Here is a 23,673-nt window from a genome sequence, read left to right as displayed (position 1 = left end):
CTGCTGGCCCCGCCGCACAGATGACACCGAGCAGGAGAAAACAAGACCAGCCTGCCGGCTGGGTTCCCGGCTCACGTCCCAAATCCCTTCCTGCCCCGCCTCCACTCACTGTCCTTGCCCAAGACTGTTATCTCCCCTCTGAGCCACCATGACGGTCTCTCAACTGCTCTCCAGCTGCCAGGCTTGCCCCTGCGACACAGCATCCAGAGGAATACAGTCAGCCCCCTGCACCCACGGGTTCAACCAGTCCCAGATCAAAAATATTAGAAAAACAAATTCCAGAAAGTTCCAAAGGGCAAAACCTGAGTTTGTGGCGTGCTGGCAACTGTTTGCACAGCATTTACAATTACATAGCAGTTATATTGTATGAGGTATTATAAGCAATCTAGACATGAGTCAAGGTATATGGGAGCGTGTACGTAGCTTATATGCAAATACTACACCATTTTGTATAAGTGCCTTGAGCGCCTTCTGATTTTGGTGTCTGAGGGGGGTCCTAGAGCCAATCCCTCTCAGATACCGAGGGACGACTATTCGAAATGTCCATTGAATTATACGACTCTTGTGCTTAAAACCCTCGACAGCCTTCTGTGCATTTCAAGTACCATCTAAGTCTACAAAGCCTTGTCTTTTTTTCAGCCTTGTTCTGTGCCACCTTCCCATTCCCTCTCTGCCTCAGCCACAGGACCTTTGCATGTGCTGCATCTGCCTGCAGCTTAGATCAGCTGTGTTGTCACTCTCTGAGGGGCCTTCCCTGACCCACCTGGACACTACTATGTCCCATTCCTTGGTGGTACTTACACTCATCATGTGGCCATTGGATGAATGCTTGTCTTTTCCCCTAAACTGTACCTTTCCTGAATTTTTGCTTATCACGTTGTGTGCAGCATGTGGTGCGTAGTGGGCTTTTCTGATGATGAGGATGCTGAGCTTGGAAAAGTGAAATGACCTTCTCTACATTTCCTGGTTGGGGAGTGCTGGCTGCAGGTACTGAATCCAGGTCTGCGAGCCACCAAAGCTCTGCCTTAAAATTCAGCCTGTCCACCTGGGAAATAAATGCAGACTTCAGTCAGCATCTTCGAACTTGTTCTATGTTTTGTGCTGTGAACAAGAAAAATACGCTGCTCAAGGTTTAGCTCTTGTGCATTTAGTTGTTGCTGTGATGTTAAGAGCTGCCCCCCAAACATGATGTTGAATTGATTGCTTTAAGATTTGAAAATAGAAACACTGCAATGGTCCATCACTTAACAGGTGTGTTACTGTTATTATTTTTTTTTAAGGAACCAGATTATAACAATGTTAATGGAAGTCAAAATAAAAGAAGAAAAACTCACCCATTTTCCTAGATGTAGACCTGTTAATGCCCTACACTCATGCGTGCATTTTATACAGCGGGAATCACAATGTAAATGAAGTTTTTATTCTCTCAGTTAATTATTTTCAATGTATCTATAAAAGACAAGATGATTACTTGGAGATTCATCCACATCAAAACCAATAGAGAGAAAAATTATGCCACTGGTAAGTGCTCTTATTCTCCTCGTTGTTTATCTACTTAAACCAAAAAATAAGCAAAGCTCTAAAAACAAACCAGTGTCGGGGAAGCAAGAACCTGCTCCTGTCTCCAGCCTGCTCACGTGGGTGCTTGTTTGCACGCGCTCACCATCCGTACGTACGTTCCCGCGGCAGCTGAGGGCTCAGTGACCCGGCACCTGGGCCGACCCTCCCTCCCTGCAGGCCAGGCAGGTCCCGGGCTCAGCCCAGGCAGCATCTTTGCTGTTTTGTTTGGTATCTCAGAGTGGGGGCTGTGTTTGATGGAGAGAGAGGGCATCAAACACAAACCCCTCTGTATTTTCTAAACTAGACTTGACAAAGCTTCCCGTTTCTTAAGAGAATCTAGAATTTTTAATATGAAAATTTCCAAAAATTTGAAACACTGTTCAGGGCACATAAAATACGCCTGGAGACAGGGAAGGGCCAGCTGTGTGACTGCAGTGCCCTCGTGTTGCTCCCAGACAGTTTGCCCTGGAGCTGTGGAAACACAGCCAGGAGGGGACTTTGGGGTGAACATGGGAGATGGGGCTCCGTGGGCTCGGACCTCGTCGGGGATGTGGACAAGGAGGTCCTGAGCAGGTGAGGAACCGGGGGTGGGGGTGGGGGCTCTGCAGGGGTGGTGACTCCTTTCTGTCCTGAGGGGGATTAAAGGACGCTCAGATGACAGTGAGTCAGATGGAGGTGGAAGGGGAGCAGGTCAGCTCAGGCCTGGCCAGGGGTGAGCCTGGTTTCCCAGGACGGTGGGCGTCACCGCTGTGTAGCCCCCATGTACCCGCCCTCCCCACTGTGGTGATGGTGCAAAGCAGCAGCTCCCAGCTCCTGAGCATCGCCCGGCCCGGCGCTGGCTGGAGCCCCTCCCTGAGGGCGTGAGCCCACCCAGGCTGTCCAGCTGAGAGCACATCCTCTCTCCTCCCCTACTGAGGCCAGACAACAAGGGGCTGGTCCTGGAATCCGGGGGCAGGTGTGACAAACTAACACCCCCGGGAACCAGCCCGGAAGTGGCCCAGGGGTGAGACCCCTGTCCACTCACCCTCCCCCACCCGTGGGACCTGCTCCTGCCTGCTTAGGGTCAGAGGGGACGGAGGGGCCCACCTTCCTCTAACTCTGTGACAAGAGCATGGCCCCGGCAACAGTGCCTGGGACTGACCCTTGACCTTGGAGTCAGGAGAAAACTGATGTGAGTGGGGACCCCTCACCCCACTGATGGGGCCACGGGAGGGGATGTACATCCTGTCTCTCTGCCCTGCTGATTTTCCCAGAGAAGTGGCTTTTGCAAGAAATCTGACTTTTCACTACGTACAGCGATCAGAAAAGAGAAAGAACCGGTGCGGGCTGAGTGTGTGAGGGCAGGTGGGCCACTGCCCACCTGGATCAGAGATGGGCGCACCTCTGGCCCTCGTGGGCTGGAGGGGCAGGGAGAACCCCAGTCCTCTGGGAGCAGGCGTTGCTGACTTCTCCTCAAAAGGGTGCACGAGTAAGGAAGAGGTGTCCTTCAGGGCTTGTGTCTGGGGCTGGACGGAACAGGTTTCCCCGGGGGAGCCCCGAGGAGGGGCTGCTGGCCGGGAATGCCCTGCCTTCTCCTTTGCCGGGACAGTGGGCAGAGGTGGCGGGCGGTCGGTGGAAGACGCAGCTCTCCCGGGGCCTTGTGTCAGCCCCCGTCCCAGCAGGGTCCTCACAGCAAACACAACTGGTCTGCTCCAGGGCCAGGGAAAGCGGGGGGTGGGACCCAGCCCAGCCTGAGCTGGGGTTTCCATAAAGACAGGTTTCCCGGTGGGGACTGTGTGGGCATCATCTGGAGGGACTGTGACAAGCGCTGCTCGGGGCCCATGGTGGCTGTTTGGAGACAATGGAAAAGAAAGGAAGCAGGGAGGAGACAAAGCGGTGTCGGCCCTGCAGAGATGCCCGGGAGGGACGGCTGGGCACATGGCCTCGGGAGGCTGACTTTGTGTCTATCAGGAGGGCGTCGCTTTTCTCCCCAAGCACGTCCCCACTTAAAACAAGGTGGCAACACACGTCTTGTGAGCGGAAGAGCGTCACCTGGCGAAGGTCAGCTCTGCCCGGGGCCTGGAGAGGGTTTCCCGCTTTAAAACAGTGAATTGGCTGCAGACACTTTAAGACTGGGAGATTTCACATGAAAATCTGCGTTTTTGTCCATTTTCTCCCTTGGAAAATAAAGGATCAGAGATGGGGGCCCAAATGCACATCTGGGCCACCATCCCCTGGGCTCTGGGTCCCCGCAGAGGCCCAACCCCTGCAGGCGGGACAGGGCTGCTATGGCTTCCAGGGGTGCGTCACCTCCCGGGCGGGCCGTGCAGGAGCCCTTGTGTGAGACCAGTGGAGTGTCTCTTCCTACCCTGGGAGGGTCTGTTGTAGCTCCGTTGCTTTCCTAGGCTCTGGAAGAGATGGACGGGATCTGTTGTGAGGCGTCTGCCATGAGACTTGTGCAGCCAGTGTGGAGAAGCACATTGTCACTGTCTCCTGGGCCTCCCCTCCCCCTCCCCCTCCCCCCGTCACGCCCCTCCTCCCCTCCCTCCTTCCCCCTCCCTCTCATTCAGAAGGAACTGACACCCACTCATTAAAAGGAACATGCTTGTGAATCATGGTTTTGATGTGTGGTTCTATATTTTTAGATTACTCAGTAAAATAAATTTATATTATTTCTTAAGATGAGGGTAAAGTCTTAAGCAATAACGTACATAACTTTTTAAAAATAAATTTATTTATTTGTATTTATTTATTTATTTGGCTACATCGGGTCTTGGTTGCGGCGTGTGGGATCTTCGTTGCAGCACGCGGGCTTCTCTCTAGTTGTGGTGCACTGGCTCTCTAGTTGTGGCACGTGGGCTCCAGAGCACACAGGCTTAGTTGACCCGTGGCGTGTGGGATCTTAGTTCCCCGACCAGGGATAGATCCTGCGTCCTCTGCATTGGAAGGCACATTCTTAACCACTGGACCACCAGGGAAGTCCCCATGATGTCTTGTGTTTGGCATACATTTTCCAAATATACCTGAAAAGAGATGCATCACTATTAAATAGAAAGTGCTTCTGTTTCTCTTCCTTGTGTGGACCTAAAATCATCTTGCAGCACCCGTGGTAGACTGCCGACCCCTCAGGAACCTGTGAGCTAACAGGGGGCTTGGAGTCACACAGCTCTGGACAAGCCCCGGATGTATCCCTGCGTTTTGGGTAAACTCTGTGATTTGGGGTAAGTTGTCCACCTGCCGAGGCTTGTTGTCCCTAATGCAGGGATCACAGTAGTGACGTCTGCTCCAGCCTTGTGGGGCAGTTGGGAGGACCGATCACAGGTGAACGTCATCATGAAGCTGCAAAGTCCTGTTCGCTCTTGGCTCTGAGCTTGCACAGTGGCCCTTGTACCACCTTCAGCCCACGGATGACCTGGGCTGTGTTTCACACAGTTTTGAAACCATTGCCAATATTCGAAATCAGGGGCTTTTTAACCTTAACGTCTTAACTTCCAGCTTCTCTCCAGAAACCCGAGCAGGTCCTGTTCTGTGGCGGGATGGTTGGGGCTGAGTGGCGGCTGCGCCCTGTGCCCCCTGGGAGGGGCCGTCGTCCCTCTGGCCACTCCTGCCATCACCTGAGGTGTGACCTCCGTCAGTGGGGTGCCTGTTTCCTGGGTGCATCCTGGGGTGGGAGGGGGGGGTGAGGACTTCACGGACCACAGGAGGTCGGGGGCGCTGGCCCCTGGGAAGCGAGTGTGAGAATGAGGCCTCGGGATGAATTAAGGACCCGTCAGTCCTCCTCCACGTGTGAGGGCCTCAGGGGGCCCGGCCTTCTTACGGAGCTGGCCTGGTGCTGCGCTCCACCTCCAAGGCATCAGAGAGGCGTCAAGCATCGCCACACGTCCTCTTTCTGGTCCTTGGCTCCTACCCCCGTCCTGTCTTGCTCAGGTGAGACCAAACCAGGGCTGGGAAGGAGGCGGGAAGGATGCCTGCCTTGTTCTTTGATGTCCCATCAGTCTGGATTCTGGAAACATCTCTTTCCCTTGGGACTGGCAGTAGTCCTGAACCTCAGGATATGAGCTGAGGGTTGAAGTCAAGGATGGAAAGGGAGGTGAAGACACACCAGCTCGGGCGGGAGGCTGAGGAAGCTGTGGGAGCGGGGATGGGAGAGCAGAGGGCAGCCCAGCAGACAGACGGCTTCCAGGTCCGTGTTGGGGACCAGACCCCCAAACGGGCGTGGGGTGACAAACGGCAGCCTCAGTGTCGGGGAGACCACGGCGACGTGGCCTGGAGGACGCGGCCCGTCTAAACAGGACTCTCGCCTCTTGGCTGGGATGGGGCCAGAGCCGCCGGGACCTCTAAGCTTTGCAAAGGGGCTTCGAGGCCAGAGGCTCCTGTGCAGTCACCTTATTTTCAAACACAGGCCGCTAACCTGCATCCTCCCGCCCTTCTGATTCCCATGTTCTATTTTTCTCCATAACACATACCAGGGTCTAAATATCACGTATTTTGTACGTTTGTCTTGCTTATTGTCTGTCTCCCTGCACTGGAAAAGCAATCCCATGGGGGTGAGAAATAGCCGTTTTGCTCACTGCTGTATTCTGGCCTCATAGCAGATGTCTGATAAATGTTTGTTGAATGACTTGATGTGTAGGTTAAAGAAAAAAATCCAACATAGTGTATGACTCAATATGTTCTCCATTCAGAAAAAACAATTCAGATGAATCACTTTCCAAACTGAAGATGTTTTGTTTTGAAGGAAATACCCACCACATATCAGGGGACGTCCCCCCATCTTGTGATGTCTGCAGGGCCCCCGGTGGAACGGCTCGCTGTTTATGGGGTGACCCAGGCGAGCAGGGGGAAGGGATGTGGATAAACAACGTCCTGAGCACGTGCAATTCTGCGGCACAAACTCTGGAATTTGCATTTCTTCTGAGGGAGTTTGGAGCAGGATTCAGACCAGAGTTTGACACAGTGGCTTCCGGTCAGATGGATAATTTGATTTAGCTGGTGACAATTAAAAGCTGATAAATTCCAGTCGTGGGGCCTTTTGGGGAACACTCAGAGTTCAGGGGCACCTTCCTTGGTGATGACGATTGAGCTGAGTGGCCGCCGGCTCCTTACCTGGGCGGGGGTCTCCTCCCACTGGCCCACCTGTGCCTCCGTCCCCTTGTCTGGCCCCGCCCATCCCCGTGGGAAGGTGGGTTTGTTATTCCTGCTCTCAGCTGGGGGCCTCCAGACCTCCTGAGTCAACTCAAAGCCCAGCAAAGGGTGGAGTTGGGGGAGGGGGGAGGGGGGAGCGAGGGGCACAGACCCAATCAAGACGGAAACGCACTGAGGCCTTAGCATCCCCAGAAGCAGCCGGGGTCAGGGTCATATTAGTTCTTTGCTTTTATACAAACCACTCCCACCCGTTCTCATTCACTTCCCGCCACAGCTCTGGGATGGAGAAGAGGGAGTGGGTTTGCTGAGATGGGTGGCTCGGGGCCTGTGTCTGAGGACAGGCAGAACGGAAGGAGGACCAGGCTTTGGACCCCATGGAGGAGGGATGGTGGAACAAGCCCATTGCTGGTCGTGTGCTGCTCCACGATCCATGTGGAAATGGCACAGCTGCGGGCGTGTAAATGCACAGTCGCCTTGGGGCCAGCATGTTGCCTTCTGCAGTCCAGCGTGTGAGTAGCGCTAGGGTTATAGGCGACACTCCTGGGTGAGACCCACGTGGGTGTCAGTCACGTGCGCTCGCTACCGGGGAGGGGGCAGCACAGCAGGCGACCCACGGGGCTGCACCCGGGAGCAGAGTAAACCCCCGGGGGCCCTGGAGGGGACAGGCTTGTGGTCCAAGAGGGCGGGTGACCCTTGGGTCCTGGGAGGACGAGGATGGGATTGGCTGGTTTGATGGCCCTGCAGCCCCGGGTGCTGCCAGCTTCTGTTCTCACGTGCTCCCTGGGCGGTGAAAGGTAGGAGACCCATGGCCAGGAGGCGCTGACGGTTCCCATGACTCCCCCACTGCTCAGGTCCTGCACCCTGGATGTCGGGTGATGGGGTGCTCCAGGCACCCTCTGCACCCCTGCCCTGGCCGCCGGGATGGAAGCTCAGGTCACCGGGCGGTCTGGCCTGTGGCCCTGAGAGGAGGAGTGGCAGAGGCGGAGGGCATGTGGTCTGTGGGATGTGGGAATGACCAGCACCGCCTTCATGTCATCACCGGATGCTTCCTTCTGCCGAGTTGGGGGCAGGAATTCTTGTCTGAGCTGCAGCCTTTCCAGAGAGAAGTTGGCGTCAGCAGGAGGGGCATTCCCTCCACGTGCTGGTGATGCCATAAGTGCCCCACCTCGGCGCCTCGCAGAAGGCGATGCATCAGTGGCAGGAGGTTCGGCTTCCCATAAAACGGCGTCACCGTCATCAGCCCTCACCCCCCAGCCCCCATGACAGCAGCGTGAACAGCAGGCTGTTTCTCTCTCTGGGGGTGAATAGTCCCGAGCCTTGCAGTGCGGGGCCCTGGGGACCAGCCCGTCAGGATCTGGACCCTGTCCTCCAAGCCCGAGACGGCACTCTGCTTGTCCCCCGCCACGTCACACATCTTGGGGCTGGGGCCCCTGTCAGCTCCTCTGCGGGAGGCTCCTGGCACCTGCACGCAGTGCGTCCACCGATCAGAATTTAGTCACGTGGCAGCTCCAGCTTCATGGGTGGGAAGCGTGGTCTCTGTAGGGTCAGTCAGAGGCTCTTTCCTCTGCACGATGGAGAACAGATGTCCGTGTGTCGCGGCTCCCCAGCTGGGTGCTCGGGGCTGTGCATCCTGTTTGCTGAGGGGGGGGGGGCAGCAGACGCAGGGTCAGTCCAGGGCCAGCGGCCTTTCTGAAACCGAACGGGGCTGTGGACGGCCCTGGGTGGGGCGCCCCCATCATCTCTGAGTCTCCACCTCCCTGGGGAGGGCGTTTCCCTTCAGCCGCCCTGCAGCTGGCCGGAAGGCACGGCCACCCATCTTCTGGGCTCGGAGGCCCCGCTGCCGATCTGGTGCAGCCCAGATGCGCCCAGGGCTCGCCCGACCTTCCCGGGTTTGAACCCTCTCCCTCTGGGAAGCAGCAAGATGGGATGGGAGAGTGCTTGGCGTGTAGCCCTGGAGGGAGTTTCTGGTGATCTGGGCTCCTTGGAGTTGCAGGGTGGAGGGCGTTCCCTGCGTGTCCCAGCTGATGCTCAGATGGGTGATTCATTCCACGATGATAACAGGTTGCTGGTCCAGGAACTTTTTATAGTTCACATCAAAGACTCTTGTCCTCGTTTGCGGGCAGGACGCGATCACTCTCAGATGTCAGCGTGGCCCTCCTGCCTCGCACGGACAGACCCGCATTCAAGGGCCCGTCCTGCTGGGTCTGGGCAACAGGACCTGCCTCCTCTCCTCCCGGAGGCCGTAAGGGGACCTGGGCCTTCTGCTCCATAAGCCCCCTCTCCTGCGCTTCATCCTGCTGACAGTCCCGGCGCTCAGAGTGCAGCGGGGAGACCGGCTGCCTTGTCAGCCTCTGGGTCCTCCCTGGGGCTAAGCCAGGCCACTGCTTTCCCCACGGGCAGAGTGCAGGCTCTGGAGCTAACTCCCTGGGTTCAAGACCCAGCTGTGACCTTAGGCTAGTTCCTGGAGGTCTCTGTTCTCAGCTTCCTCCCGTGACCAGTGGGGCCTGTGATGCTGTCTGCTGACGGCATCACCATCATCACCATCACCATCATCACCTTCATCATCACCATCATCACCATCATCACCCTCATCATCACCATCACCATCATCACCATCACCACCACCATCATCACCATCATCACCATCACCATCATCACCATCACCACCACCATCATCACCATCATCACCATCACCATCCTCACCCTCCTCATCACCATCACCATCACCATCATCACCATCACCATCCTCACCCTCATCCTCACCATCACCATCACCGTCATCACCACCATCATCATCACCACCATCATCATCATCAATGCAGTTCTCAGGACACACTGGCCACATCCATGGCAGGAAGTGCTGTGAGTCAGGTGGGCCAGCTGTTCTGGAGTTGCTCCAACTATAGTTTGACTTGTATTTCTCTAGTCCAGATCTCCAGAGGCCATGAACCTCTCCCGTGGTTGCCCCACTTCCGACGCTCACTGTCTGTGTTTATCTGGCGGGATGAGGATACGGTCCTCTTGGTGACGCCGTACCATGTAAGGGTTAGGATTCTGCTGATACGCCTCAAGAAGCAAGAATTCCTTGTCTCTTTCGTTGGATGTCAGCAAAGGCCACTTCATTGGCTTTTCCATCTGATTTGAAACAGAACTTGGGTGTTTGTAGTTAAATGGTAACTTTCCATCCAGATTCCTCTCTTTAAACAGATTGGGAAATCTCAGTAACAACATATACTTGCCTGGAGTGTAAGATCTTTGGGACAGCAGTGGACATCTGACTTCCTAAAGCTTTCTTAACATTCCTCCACCAATAGGGAGCTACTTAAAGGGAGAGAGGGGGTTCTCTTTTCCAGGGTGTCTGGGACAATGAAATGACACTCACCTAAGGAGGGGTTCAGGCTTGTTTTAAAGGGCGTTTCCAAACTCATGTGTCACCCACCTTTTAAAATTAAATGGTTTATGTTGAGGTCTCCTCCTCCTCATGCTACAGAAATCACATCTTTCTTAGCCCTTCCCCGTGAGCCCTGATCTGAGAACCTCCAGACGACTCCAGGGGTCTGTCGGCAGGTATCAGGGGAGGAGGGGTTCCCAAGAGCAGAGCCAAGGGAGGCTGCTGCCCACCCCACAGCCTGGAAAAGCTTCGCCCGTAAGTGCTGCCCTGCAGGGGTGCCCCCCGCCCCAGGCGCTCACCCTCCATCTCTGGCAGCTCTGAGCCTCCATCACAGCCGCTGGCTCAGGGGCTGGAGGAGGATGGGCTGGGGCTGCGGCCGCAGGGGGGCCTGAGACTCTGCACAGAGTTCAGCCCCTGCAGGGCCGGGGTCCTGAGCCATCCTGGGGGCTCCTGCCTGGCCTCCAGCCGCTCCACCGACGGCCGTGGTCACCCCTCATTCACGTCTCTGAGCCGTCTCGTCTGCGCCTGGACTCTGCGCACCTTCCGTTGGGGCAGGAGCACTGCTCTCCCTGCGGGCGGAGTGACCGCCCCTGTTCATGGCCATCGAGGAGCCACAGGAGCTTCCAGGGCTTTCCTGGGGGTGATGGAGAGTATTCACCCCCTCCCTCCTCCAGGGCCCGACGGGCTTCTCTTTCAGTGAAAGGGAGCGAAAATGCACCGATTAGCTTAGACCCAGCTCATGCGGAGCTACTGAGAGAGAGGGAGAGCGGACAGACCCACTGGAGCGAAATCAGGTGAAACTGAGGTCCGCGGGAAGAGGCTCCGAGCAGCCAGAATGACGCAAGCTGAGGGCACCAACCTTCCTTGGCAGCTTGATGCAGTTAAGTCAAGGAAGATGGTTTCATGAGCTCTTCAGGGATCACAGGAGCTCTGAAGGGGCAGGGACCCAGGGGAAGGACATCAGCAACCAGACCGGCCAGCAGCCTGGCTGGTCCTGCCAGAATGCCGTCCGCGCAGTGCATTCGAGACCCGGTTCCCAGGCACCTCGGCCCCCGTTTACAGCATAGAACGCATCTGGGGAACTCAGCCGGCCAAAGGGTCCCCTCACGTGCACAGAGCCTGGGGCTGTTCTCCCTCAGGTCCGGGCACTGAGACCTCCCCCATCACGTGCTCGTTTTCCAAAGCGTCATTTCCAGTCTTTCTTGTATTTTCTTTTCTGACGACCTTCATGGAACCGGCACTGTCACGGCGGAACTGAGGACGTCACCGACCGGTCACCCTGCTCGCCGCCGTCTGTCTGCTCCTCGCTTTCCGTGTCCTGTGCTCTCACATTTGCACCTCCTTTTTGCCACACTTACACCATGACGTATGATGAGTGTTTTGTTTTTTTTCTTGGAAACACTTCTGTGTTCAATGCTGCTACATTCTGCTGGAAGGTTCCGCCAGTTCAGGAAGATATATATCTTTAAGTAGAAGCTTTTCCACAGAAGCGAACATAGTGGTTTGGAAAAAAATCTCACATGGTTTTTGTACCCTGAGAATGACAGGTGTTCATTTCACAAGTAATTGGCCGTGTTCGTATTTCAGGGCCTTTGGGGTCTGGCTTACGAAATCATTTTCTATGAACTGTTCACATTGAGATCTGTGATTCTGTCCATTGAGATGCAAATGTTGTCTGGCAGAGATGGAGTCAGTGGAATGATTATTTCCCTGTGGGTATCAACCAGTTTTGCCAGTTTTGTATCTATTAAGCAAATTTACTTCAGCATTCCTGGTGGCCTCATATGTGTATGATTCTTTGGATTTTCCTTTGAAGTGATACTGACATCTTAGCGGTTGCTTCAGTCATTAATGAGTTAGATAATATAGTTAATAGGTGTTCATTTTATATCTCAGGGTCATGATTTTACCCTTTTCAAATGTAGTCTTTTAATATGTGAGAAGAGAATTTCAAGGGGAAAGCTTTATTATTCTCTATTGCCTTAAGAAAAGGATTTTTTTTTTTTTTTTTTTTTTTTTTGCATGTGTGAGTTTAAGGCCTGGGGAAATTTGGGTTAAACTATTTTGTATCTGAGCTAATAAAATAGAGTAGCAAGCAGGAAAATGGGAAGCAAAGATGATTAACAGGAATACGTATCACAGAACACTCTGGGGAGAGTTCACTGAACACGTCTTTCTTTAGACTGTGCTAGAATGCAAATCGTGGGCTTCTAAATTCCTACTTTCTTTTCTCAGAAAAACTGCTCATTTCATGAAAAATAACATCATTTTTAATGTGGTTTGTACGAGGGTTCAAGACCACAAACATGATTTATTATTATTAACAGCCACAGAACCAGGCTGTAAAACAGATCAGAATTTTATAACCTTTAAACCCATCTCATTATTTGCATAGAAATAAAAGTATTACACTCCCTGGGACCTTCTGATATGACCCCCAGGGGTATACCTGTAATTGAAATTTCCTGATTATCTGCAAATCCTAAAAATTTATTTCGAGAGTTCTGCTTTATAGTTTGTGTTATGAAAATACTATTTTTTTCCCTCCCACCTGAGGACACTGATATACATGGGGCAGGGTTTACCTGTTTTTTTAAAAATTAATTAATTAATTAATTATTTATTTATTTTTAGCTGCATTGGGTCTTCATTGCTATGCGCGGGCTTTCTCTAGTTGCGGCGAGCGGGGGCTACTCTTCGTTGCGGTGCACGGGCTTCTCATTGCGGTGGCTTCTCTTGTTGAGGAGCACGGGCTCTAGGTGCGCGGGCTTCAGTAGTTGTGGCTCATGGGCTCTAGAGCACAGGCTCAGTAGTTGTGGCTCACGGGCTTAGTTGCTCCACGGCATGTGGGATCTTCCCGGACCAGGGCTTGAACCCATGTCCCCTGAATTGACAGGTGGATTCTTAAGCACTGCGCCACCAGGGAAGTCCAGCATTTACCTGTTCTTTTTTTTTTTTTTTTACATCTTTATTGGAGTATAATTGCTTTACAATGGTGTGTTAGTTTCTGCTTTATAACAAAGTGAATCAGTTATACATATACATATACATATGTTCCCATATCTCTTCCCTCTTGCGTCTCCCTCCCTCCCACCCTCCCTATCCCACCCCTCCAGGCGGTCACAAAGCACCGAGCTGATCTCCCTGTGCTATGCGGCTGCTTCCCACTAGCTATCTATTTTACGTTTGGTAGTGTATATATGTCCATGCCACTCTCTCACCTTGTCACAGCTTACCCTTCCCCCTCCCCATATCCTCAAGTCCATTCTCTAGTAGGTCTGTGTCTTTATTCCTGTCTTACCCCTAGGTTCTTCATGACATTTTTTTTCTTAAATTCCATATATATGTGTTAGCGTATGGTATTTGTCTTTCTCTTTCTGACTTACTTCACTCTGTATGACAGACTCTAGGTGTTTTGATCGCAGACTCTTTTCAGAGATACAATCAAAGTTATAGTTGAGTTTATAATCCCAGAATTTTCGGGCTGTAGGTGACATTGGAAGTAAGAGCCGGTGTGGACGATTGATGTAGGGATCACTGCCTTTCCTTTTCCCTCCGTGGAGAACATCTTCAGGGCGGGAGGGAAAGGCAGCGAGTTCATTTGGGGAGGGTCAAACCGATCAATATTGAAGCCATATTTTAAGTCTAGCTCCTTTTCTCCCCCTTTCTTATATCACAGTTCAGATAACATTAAAGTTTGTGAAACGTCTTTGAAAAATTCAAACCAGGTGTCCAGGGAAAAAATTTATAACACAAATATTCCACGAGTAAGAGGCATCTTGGAAGAGAAATATTCCAGAAGGAGACCTGAAGGTAAAAGCTGACCACTTTTTTTTTTTTTTTTTAGATTCTATATATATGCGTTAGCATACGGCATTTGTTTTTCTCTTTCTGACTTACTTCACTCTGTATGACAGACTCTAGGTCCATCCACCTCACTACAAATAACTCAGTTTCGTTTCTTTTTATGGCTGAGTAATATTCCATTGTATATATGTGCCACATGTTCGTTATCCATTCATCTGTCGATGGACACTTAGGTTGCTTCCATGTCCTGGCTATTGTAAATAGAGCTGCAGTGAACATTGTGGTGCATGACTCTTTTTTTTTTTTTTTTTTTTTTTGCGTTATGCGGGCCTCTCACTGTTGTGGCCTCTCCCCTCGCGGAGCGCAGGCTCCGGACGCACAGGCTCAGCGGCCATGGCTCACGGGCCCAGCCGCTCCGCGGCATGTGGGATCCTCCCGGACCGGGGCACGAACCCATGTCCGCTGCATCTGCAGGCGGACTCTCAACCACTGCGCCACCAGGGAAGCCCAATGACTCTTTTTGAATTATGGTTTTCTCAGGGTTTATGCCCAGTAGTGGGATTGCTGGGTCATATGGTAGTTCTATTTTTAGTTTTTTAAGGAACCTCCATACTGTTCACCATAGTGGCTGTACCAATTCACATTCCCACCAGCAGTGCAAGAGGGTTCCCTTTTCTCCCACCCTCTCCAGCATTTACTGTTTTTAGCTTTTTTGATGATGGCCATTCTGACCAGTGTGAGGTGACACCTCATTGTAGTTTTGATTTGCATTTCTCTAATGATTAGTGATGTTGAGCATCCTTTCATGTATTTGTTGGTGATCTGCATAGGTTCTGAAGAACCTAGTGGCAGGACAGCAATAAAGATACAGATGCAAAGAATGGACTTGAGGACACGGGGAGGGGGAAGGGTAAGCTGTGACAAAGTGGCATGGACATATATACACTACCAAACATAAAATAGATAGCTAGTGGGAAGCAGCCGCATAGCACAGGGAGGTCAGCTCGGTGCTTTGTGTCCACCTAGAGGGGTGGGATAGGGAGGGGGGGAGGGAGACGCAAGAGGGAGGAGATATGGGGATATATAGATATGTATAGCTGATTCACTTTGTTATAAAGAAGAAATTAACACACCATTGTAAAGCAATTATACTCCAATAAAGATGTTAAAAAAAAAAAAAAGCTGACCACTTTGATGCGCATGGGGATGAACTCTGACGGGAGGCCGGAAGGCTGTGGATGGACCCTCTGTGGAACGATCGTTTCCCTTGGTTCTGGCCCAGACCACACAGGAGATACTTGTGCTTTAAGTGGGAACAAAACACCCACCTCAGGATCCAAAAGGGATGTTAATATAGCAACCAGGGCCCCAGGAGGCAGAAGGAGGTCCCTGGGAGGAAGTGAGGGGCTACACCCGGGTCTGCCGTGCACCTCGTTGTGCTGGGTTTGCCTGGGACTCACATGTGGTGACAAATAGTTGAGATCCGAGGCGCCGGGGAGGAGGAGAGGATAATTATGAGTTATGGTTGTATTGTCCCCGACGATGAGACCTGTGGTCCCCTTAACTGGCTTACCACCTAATTCCATGTTCCTGTGCAGAATTCAGCTAATCAAAATGAAACTTAGATATTAAAATCCCAGGCTTAATGGTTGGGGACATTTTATCTCCTGCCCAAGTTGTGTTTCCTCCAGCTAGAAAGCTTGGCTTGTTGATCGTTCATCTGATGCTGGTTTAACTCTTTAAAATTTTTTTATTTTGGAATAATGATAGATTCACAAGAACATCACTGAAATCAAGATACAGAACCACCTTACCACCCAAAACATCTTTGGTTGCACTTCCATCCGTTACTCCTGGCAACCAACGATCTGTTTTCCATCCTTATGATTTTGTCATGTTGAAAAGCATACATAAATAGAATTATACAGACCTTGCCTTTTGAAACTGGCTTTTTTCATTCAACTTAATGCCCATGAGATCCATACAAGCTGTCACGTGTATCGCTAGTTCAAACCTTTTTTGCTGAATAGTCATCCAGGGTCTGGATAAATTGCAGTGTGTTTAGCCAGTCACCCACTGAGGGTTGTTTTGGTTGTTTCCAATTTTTGACAATTACAAGTAAAGCTGTTATGAAGAATTGTGTGCAGGTTTTTGTGTGGAAATAGTTTCTCTTTCTCTGGGGTAAATGCCCAGGAGTACAATTGCAGGGTCATGGGATAAGTATTTTCAATATTTCTTAAAACTTCCAAACGCTTTTCCAGAGTGGCTGTACCATTTCATGTTCCCATCAGCAATGTATGAGCGATTTAGTTTCTCTGCATCTTTGCCAGTGTTTGGTTCGGTCAGTCTTTTATTTTAGTTGTTCTCATTGTGAGAGAATAGGAATTTCTGAATAGGAAATTTCCCTAAGCGTCAGTGATGTTGAAGATCTTGTCAATTCTAACTGTGATCGCCCGTGGTTCCCCAGGCCCTGTCTCCTCTGTTAAACCTCACGGCTCCAGTTTGAGAGGAACGGGGCCTGCAGACTCCTGAGTTTTACACTCACGGTTTATATTCGGTGTGTAAACCTGCCCGGCGGGTGAGGGAAACTGCTTATTTGCCGCCTGTGTGTCCTCTTCAGTGAAATGTCTCTTCACACCCTTTCCCCTTTTTCTAGCGGGATTCTTTGTTTTATTTTGGTTTTTTACAGTTGAGTTTTGAGAATCCTTTGTATGTTCTGGATATGACTCCTCTGTCAGGTATGTGGTTTGTAAATGTTTTCTTCTAATCTGTAGCTCATCTTTTTATCCTCTTAATAGGGTCTTTCACAGAGTGTGAGGTTTTTAGTTTTTATGAAGTCCAATTTATTTATTTTTCAATTTTATGGAATGTATTTCCTACACTGGCGTCATAGCTGAGTATTCTTAATGGACTGTAGGTCCTGAAGACTTTTTTTCTATGTTATCATCCAAAAGTTTTACAGTTTTATGTTTAACATTTACTGTAGGATCTATTTTCAGTGAATTTTTTGTAAGGTGTGAGATTTAGGTTGGGTTATTGATTGATTGATTGGTTGTCGTATGGATGTCCAGTTGCTCTGGCATTATTTGGTGAAAGAACTATCCTTCCTTCATTAAATTATTTTTGATTCTTTGTCAAACATCAGTTGACTGGACTTGTGTGGGCTGTTGTCTCCGGGTCTGTACTCTGTTCCACTGATCTATTTGCTGACGGTCAGGGTGTGTCTTTGTAACTCATTTTCTTTCTGAAAATTCACCCCGTATTAGGACAACGTTGTTATCTTAGACTTGTGGGCACGTACAGAATGTATTTTATGAGTCACTGTAACAAAAGTCATGGCACTTATTTTTTTTAAGGAGCATGTTTTCTCATGGGAGGAGATGATTCCAGAAAAATGAGGATCTTATGTTTTCCCTAGAAAAGACATTTTTGCTAGTTTAATGAATTTGTCCTAATTCAGACACATCCCAAGGTGTCCTCCACCCTCCCCTCTTGGATTAGGAAGGAGAGGGCATTGAGGGTCTCCTTTGGGAGTTAAACCCTCCAGGGTCAAGGTGCCCCTCTTAGGTACAGCTGGCCTGGCACTGGGGTCTGTGAGCCACTGTTCCCTGGAGGAGTTTCTGGGGACACCTGATGTCTCTGTGGTTAACGTGAGTGGGGCATGAGGGGGCAAGGGGTGAAGTGGGATTAAACGTTAGGAATCTGAGGCCAGGACAGGTGCCCTGGTCCTGTTTGAATCAAACTGGAAGCAAATCTGGGTGGTGACCCCAGACTCAGGAGAGAGCTGTAAATAAATAAGATGTCTGGCATCAAACAGTCCTACGTGTGTGGCTCAACACAAGATTTCCCTTTTTAAGAAGATAAGAAACTGTGCAGCCCATTCCTGTGAAACGGGGATGGAGCTTTTGGAAAGAGCCCCAACCTGCCGGCTGACAGGTGCTCACGGCCGCGCTTGTCCTCACGCATTCCTGCCTCTTTCTGCTTCTGTTTTCTGCTCCCCGCTCCGCCTTCCCCGGGACCCACCTCTCTGCCCTGAGACGCCACAGCTGTAAATGCCAGATGCACGAACGGGCCCGGGGACCAGTCTAGCCCGTGTCAGCGCATTTTCCACTGAGACCTTCCTGACTCGTGTTACCTGGGCCACGGGGACGATTTGAAAACACTTTCTGTTCAGTTTTGAGCCTCTGGCTGTTCTAATTCCAGATCCCTATGTCAGTTTACAGGTGTTTTTTCTTTGCTTTTTGCTGGAAGCATCGGAGCAATTTCCTCTCTGCGTGTTTCCCTCCCCCGCCGGGCAGGTTTACACACCGAATATAAACCGTGAGTGTAAAACACAGGAGTCTGCAGGCCCCGTTCCTCTCAAACTGGAGCCGTGAGGTTTAACAGAGGAGACAGGGCCTGGGGAACCACGGGCGATCACAGTTAGAATTGAATTCCCGTCTGGCGCCGGACCCACCCCTGCGCCCAGCACCCCGCAGGGACGGGGAAGGCTGGGAAACCCGAGTTTCCCGCACGTGTGGACCCCGCGTTCCCCGGCTCTGGATGGGTCCTTGGTGGGCGTCTCCGCCCCGGACCCGGTGGCCGTGCCGCTGTGTCCCGCATGCGCCCCTCCCAGCGTCCCCAGCCGTGCTCAGCTGCACGTGGAGCGATCGGCAGGTCGGGGCCTGGGGCGCACCTGGGCCTGAGGGCCTGTCGCCAACAGCTGAGGGTGAGGACGAGCGCGTGTCAGCACCTGCCGGACCGTCTGTGCCTCGTGTGGTCACGACGTGTGTGTCCATGGACAGGACGGACAGACTCAAGCCCAGAGGGGGCTCTATCGGCTGGTAGGCCCGGAAGGGTCGGGGGAGCTGTGGATTCAGGCGGCATTTGGACAGGGGAGGGCGCGTGCGGGGCCAGGGGTCAGGGCCTTGGGGTGTCCTCGGATGACCTGGTCACACACTGAGGGATGTCTGGAGGGTCCGAGCACAGCGCCTGAGGGTCCTCAGTGCCCCGGGCATGGCCCACCCCTCCGGGGAGCCAGGACAGGGAGAGCTCAGCGCAGATGGTGCTGGGGTGGTGAGGGCACGGAGCCGCAAAGCCCCCGGGAGCCCTTGCTCTGTGAGGTCAAAGGTCTCAGCGTCTCACCCTGTCTGACCTTTCACCCTCAGCACTTGGGCCAGCTCAGCCCAGCAGGCTGCCTGGGTCTCCCTTTCCAGAGGTGAATCTCAGGTGTCTCCTTCATGGAGCCCTGCCCTGTCCCCGTCCTGCCAGAGGCTAAGATTCTGGAGTCTGTCTTAGCATCTTCAGGAGGCACTGCCTGTGATTCTGTGGGAGAAGGAAGCACCCCAAGATGCCAGAGGAGACTGAGGCTGGATGAACGGTGTCCCCCGTCATCCCACTCAACATTACCTCTGTGATTCTTGCTTCCCCTGAAGGTGGGACGTTTCAGTCATGCAGAGTCCTGGCCCCTGGCTTGTGAGGTGAGCCTGGCTGGAGAGGAGGGCGCCGACAGCCGTGTGCACCTGCCCACAGCTATGAGGGGGGCACTTGGACCCCTTCCATTGCTTTACTAAGGGTCAAAATTAAGGGCCGTGGCGACATCTGTGTTTTGCTTGGGACAGAGATAAGCAAGTACCTTTCTGACCAAGGTATAAGTTAAACTATATACAGTCAGCCCTCCGTATCTGAGGGTTCCACATCCACAGATTCAACTAACCTCGGATGGAAAATATTCAGAAAAAAATTCCAGAAATTTCCAAAAAGCAAAATATCAATTTACCATGCACTGACAACTATTTACATAGTATTTACATTGTATTAGGTATTATATATAATCTAGAGATGATTTAGAGTATACAGGAGGATGTGTGTAGGTTATATGCAAAAACGACACCATTTTTTATACAGCACTTGAGCATCTGTGGACTTTGGGATCCTCAGGGCTCCTGGAACGAATCCCCCACGGTTAGCGAGGGACGATTATACTGGCCTAAAAAGCAAGCACATTTCTAAACAAGGAACATTCACAGGCTGTTGTCGGGTAGATTTTCTCCTCTCCGGATGTGCGTCTCTCAGAAGGAGACCCCTTGATGTACTGGCAGCAGACAGTGAATACTCGATTAATGCCATTTGCTTCTCCCCAGATGGGAAGTCCTTATGGTTGTTGGCAGAAGTCTCAGATCCCGTAGGCGAGATTCTGCAGGGCCTGTGCAGCCCTTCCCCATAGGATGTGCTTAGGTGGACAGGTCTGGTGAAGTGTCCGGGCTTCCCTGTGGACCACAGGGCTCCACAGCGTCCTCGGCCTCAGGACCCAGGAGGGGCTCAAGGGGGATGCTGCTCGCCCACCCCACACTGATGGGGACGCCCTACCTCCTGGACCCTGGGGTGACTGGCTGGGATGATTTTCCTCCCTCGCCCAGGCAGTCGGGAGGCTGATGGGCGGACGGCGCCTCCCACACCTCTGGGAAAGCGGGCCGTGACCTGGATGCCTCACCGTCCTTTCTCTGGCAGCACCGTGACCGGTGTGTTCACACCATCCAGCGTTCACACCATCCAGTGGTGCTCCTGGGAACCGTCTAGGTCTCCTTCCCTGGAGACGTGCTGAGAGCCTTTGTTCCATTTCAGCTGCAAACTTGAAACACAGAAGGAGGGGATCTGCTTTTTCCATCACAGGCGCGGAGCCGGGAGGAACCCAGACAGAGGCAGGAGTTTCCCATCTCGGGTGTGATCCTGGCCCCAGACCCCGGTCTGCCCTCCACCCTGCCGACCACACAGGCACTTGGCTCGTGGGTTGTGCCTGATTTTTAAATTCCCCTTGGAGAGAGATTTAGATCCAGAGTCAGAGGGTCAGGACTTCGGCCTCTGTGCCGCTCCCACATGGAAGTGCTTCCCTGCGCTCAGAGCGGGGCCGGCGCTGAGAGAAGGGGCGACCCGTGTTCCTGGGGAAGCTTCAGGGCCTCTGAGGACGTGGGCGCCTGGCTGCCGCCCCCTTCTAGGCCTGCCGCTGTCACAGTTCATTCCTGGTTTGTTTTTTGCGGTACGCGGGCCTCTCACTGTTGTGGCCTCTCCCGTGGCGGAGCACAGGCTCCGGACGCGCAGGCTCAGCGGCCATGGCTCACGGGCCCAGCCGCTCTGCAGCATGTGGGATCTTCCCGGACCGGGGCACGAACCCGTGTCCCCTGCATCGGCAGGCGGACTCTCCACCACTGCGCCACCAGGGAAGCCCCACATTTCATTACTTTACACAAGCGTCACATGTAGTTTAAACAAATGGGACCTAGTTAAACTGAAAAGCTTTTGCACAGCAAAGGAAGCCATGACAAAACGAAAAGACAACCTACTGAATGGGAAAAGATATTTGCAAATGATACGACCGATAAGGGGTTAATATACAACATATATTACAGAAACAGCTCATATAACTCAACATCAAACAAACAAACAACCTGATTTAAAAATGGGCAGAAAAACTGAATAGACATTTTTCCAAAGAGCAAATGCAGATGGCAACAGGCACGTGAAAAGATGCTCAACATCATGAATCATCAGGAAAATGCAAATCAAAACCACAGTGAGATATCACCTCACACCTGTCAGAATGGCTATCGTCAAAAAGAACACAAATAACGATTCAGCATGTGGAGAAAAGGGAACCCTCCCACACTGTTGGCGGGAATGGAAACTGATACAGCCACTGTGGAAAACAGTATGGAGGTTCCTTAAAAAACTAAAAATAGAACTACCATATGACCCAGCAATTCCACTCCTGGGTCTATAGCTGAAAAAATAAAAACACTAATTTGAAAAGGTATCTACACCCCAATGTTCATAGAAGCACTATTTACAATTGTTAAGGTATGGAAGCAGCCTAAGTGTCCATCAAAAGATGAATGGCTAAGGAAGATGTGGTCCATATATACAATGGAATACTACTCAACCATAAAAAGAATGAAATTTTGCCATTTGCAATAACATGGATGGACTTGGAGGGCATTATGCAAAGTGAAATAAGTCAGACAGAGAAAGACACATACTGTCTGATGTCACTTATATATGGAATCTAAAAAATACAAAAACGAGTGAATACAACAAAAAAGAAACAGACTCACAGATAATAGAGAACAAACTAGTGGTTACCAGTGGGGAGAGGGAAGTGGGGAGGGGAAATATACGGGTGGAGGGAGAAATAAAGGGGAAAAAATGGCACATAGCAGTGTCCTGGAGGGTCTGGTCCTGCCTGGGGCCAAGGAAGCCTCGCTGAGACTGGGCGGGGGTCACCAGCAGGTTCTTACTTGTATTTTCGATTTTGTGGGGTTTGCACATTGCACACTGCAGTTCCCCTGCTAATGACCTTCTGTGGTTCTAAATGGCTGCAGCCACAGGGCTGTCTGTGACTGAGCATGAAGGTCACAGCAGGCTGAGACATGAGGAGGGGACAGAATAGGCAGCCTCTGTCTAGCTTTCAGTGGTTCTCAGGTTCATGTGCATCACCTGAAGGACTTCTGAAAATCCAGAGGCCATCCTCACCCACAGAGCTTCTGATTCTGTGGTGGGGCCCAGGGATGGCCTGGGATGATGCTGAGGCTGCTGTGAGGACCACTCTTTGAAAACCGTCCTCAGCATTGAACGTGGGATGGGGTGCCAGCCAGGGTGGCCCAGGTGGCATGTGGATGAGGTCAGGCGTCTCGGACACAGCCTAAAAACAGGGTGAGAAAAAGGAAGGCTTAACTTTTTTAGGGTTTTTCCCATGGACTTTCTTGAGCCTTTGGTTGTGTTGCTCCCTGAGTTTCCTTATAGGGTTTGAGGCTCAGGTAAGCTCATCTCCCTGAGTACCAGGCCCCTCTCTCCTGAGCCAGTGGGTGCTCAGAGCGAGGATGCCCCTATTGGTTTCTGACCCACACGTTCTCCTGCAGCCCAGCCCGGTGGTTGGGTGTCCGGGGACATCAAACAAGAGGCTATTGACCTATTGATTGGGAGTCGATTAGATACCATTGATCCCGGTTTCCTGTGGTGCCGCTGGCTTCCCAAGCTCCCTGGCAAGATTCCTGGACTAGTCTCTGCATCTCGTTGAGGGCAGAGCAGCTGCTGCCAGGTGCCCTGAGCTGGCATCCAGGAAAAGCCCAGGGACGAGATTTTCTCTCTTGGGAGAGCGAGAATCCTAGGAACGGGGTTATTGATGGAACCGTTCACTTATTCGTTCTTTTGTCCATTGGTTCAATAAATATTTAGTAAGTGCCTGCTGTGTGCCAGACACTAGGGTAGGCACCAGGGATACAGCAGTAAACGAGATAGCTCATTGTGTGGAAGACAGCAGACAAATAAATAAGTAAATACATAATGTGCTAGGTGGAGATCAGTGCTATGAACAAACGCGGTAAGAGGAATGGGCAGGTTGGTATTGTTTTGAATGAGCTGGCAGGGTCTCCTGAGGAGAAGGCCGGGAGGGAGGGAGCCACGGCATTATCTTGGGGGAGAGCTTTCTAGAGGGAGGACACGGCACGTGCAAAGGCCCTGAGGCGGGAGCCCTGGCGGAGGAGAGCCAGGAGAGCGATGGGGCCGGGTGACCCGCCCTCTCCGACCACAAGGGCTGCAATGGAAGGTCAAGGGCTTTGTGTATTGCCAACCCCGTGGGGTCTGGTGGGCTGTGAGGGTACGGCTCTCACAACAGTTTTGGCAGCTCGGCTTCCCCGGCTGGATCATGAGGCGTGTCCATCCTCTGTCATTTCAGACTCAAAGGCAGTACGTCGAGGCTACCAATGAGAGCAACCGAATCTTCCTGTATTGCGCCTTCCTGGACTTCAGGTACTATCTGC

The 23,673-nt window shown here is 51.9% G+C and overlaps 1 protein-coding gene across 2 annotated transcripts in view; it reads left to right on the top strand.

Annotated features, from left to right (window-relative positions):
• ADGRD1 (adhesion G protein-coupled receptor D1) overlaps positions 1-23,673 on the top strand; it is a 146,460-nt gene that overhangs the window by 71,127 nt on the left and 51,660 nt on the right. For both annotated transcript variants that reach the window (XM_081251725.1, XM_081251726.1), the window contains one exon: positions 23,589-23,662. In XM_081251725.1, coding sequence (XP_081107851.1) covers positions 23,589-23,662 — 74 coding nt within the window. The remainder of the gene's footprint in view (positions 1-23,588; positions 23,663-23,673) is intronic.

This window comes from Mesoplodon bidens (assembly GCF_964165515.1).
Source record: "Mesoplodon bidens genome assembly, chromosome: 13".
Taxonomy (NCBI): domain Eukaryota; kingdom Metazoa; phylum Chordata; class Mammalia; order Artiodactyla; family Ziphiidae; genus Mesoplodon; species Mesoplodon bidens.
This window is presented reverse-complemented; position numbering and strand designations above follow the sequence as displayed.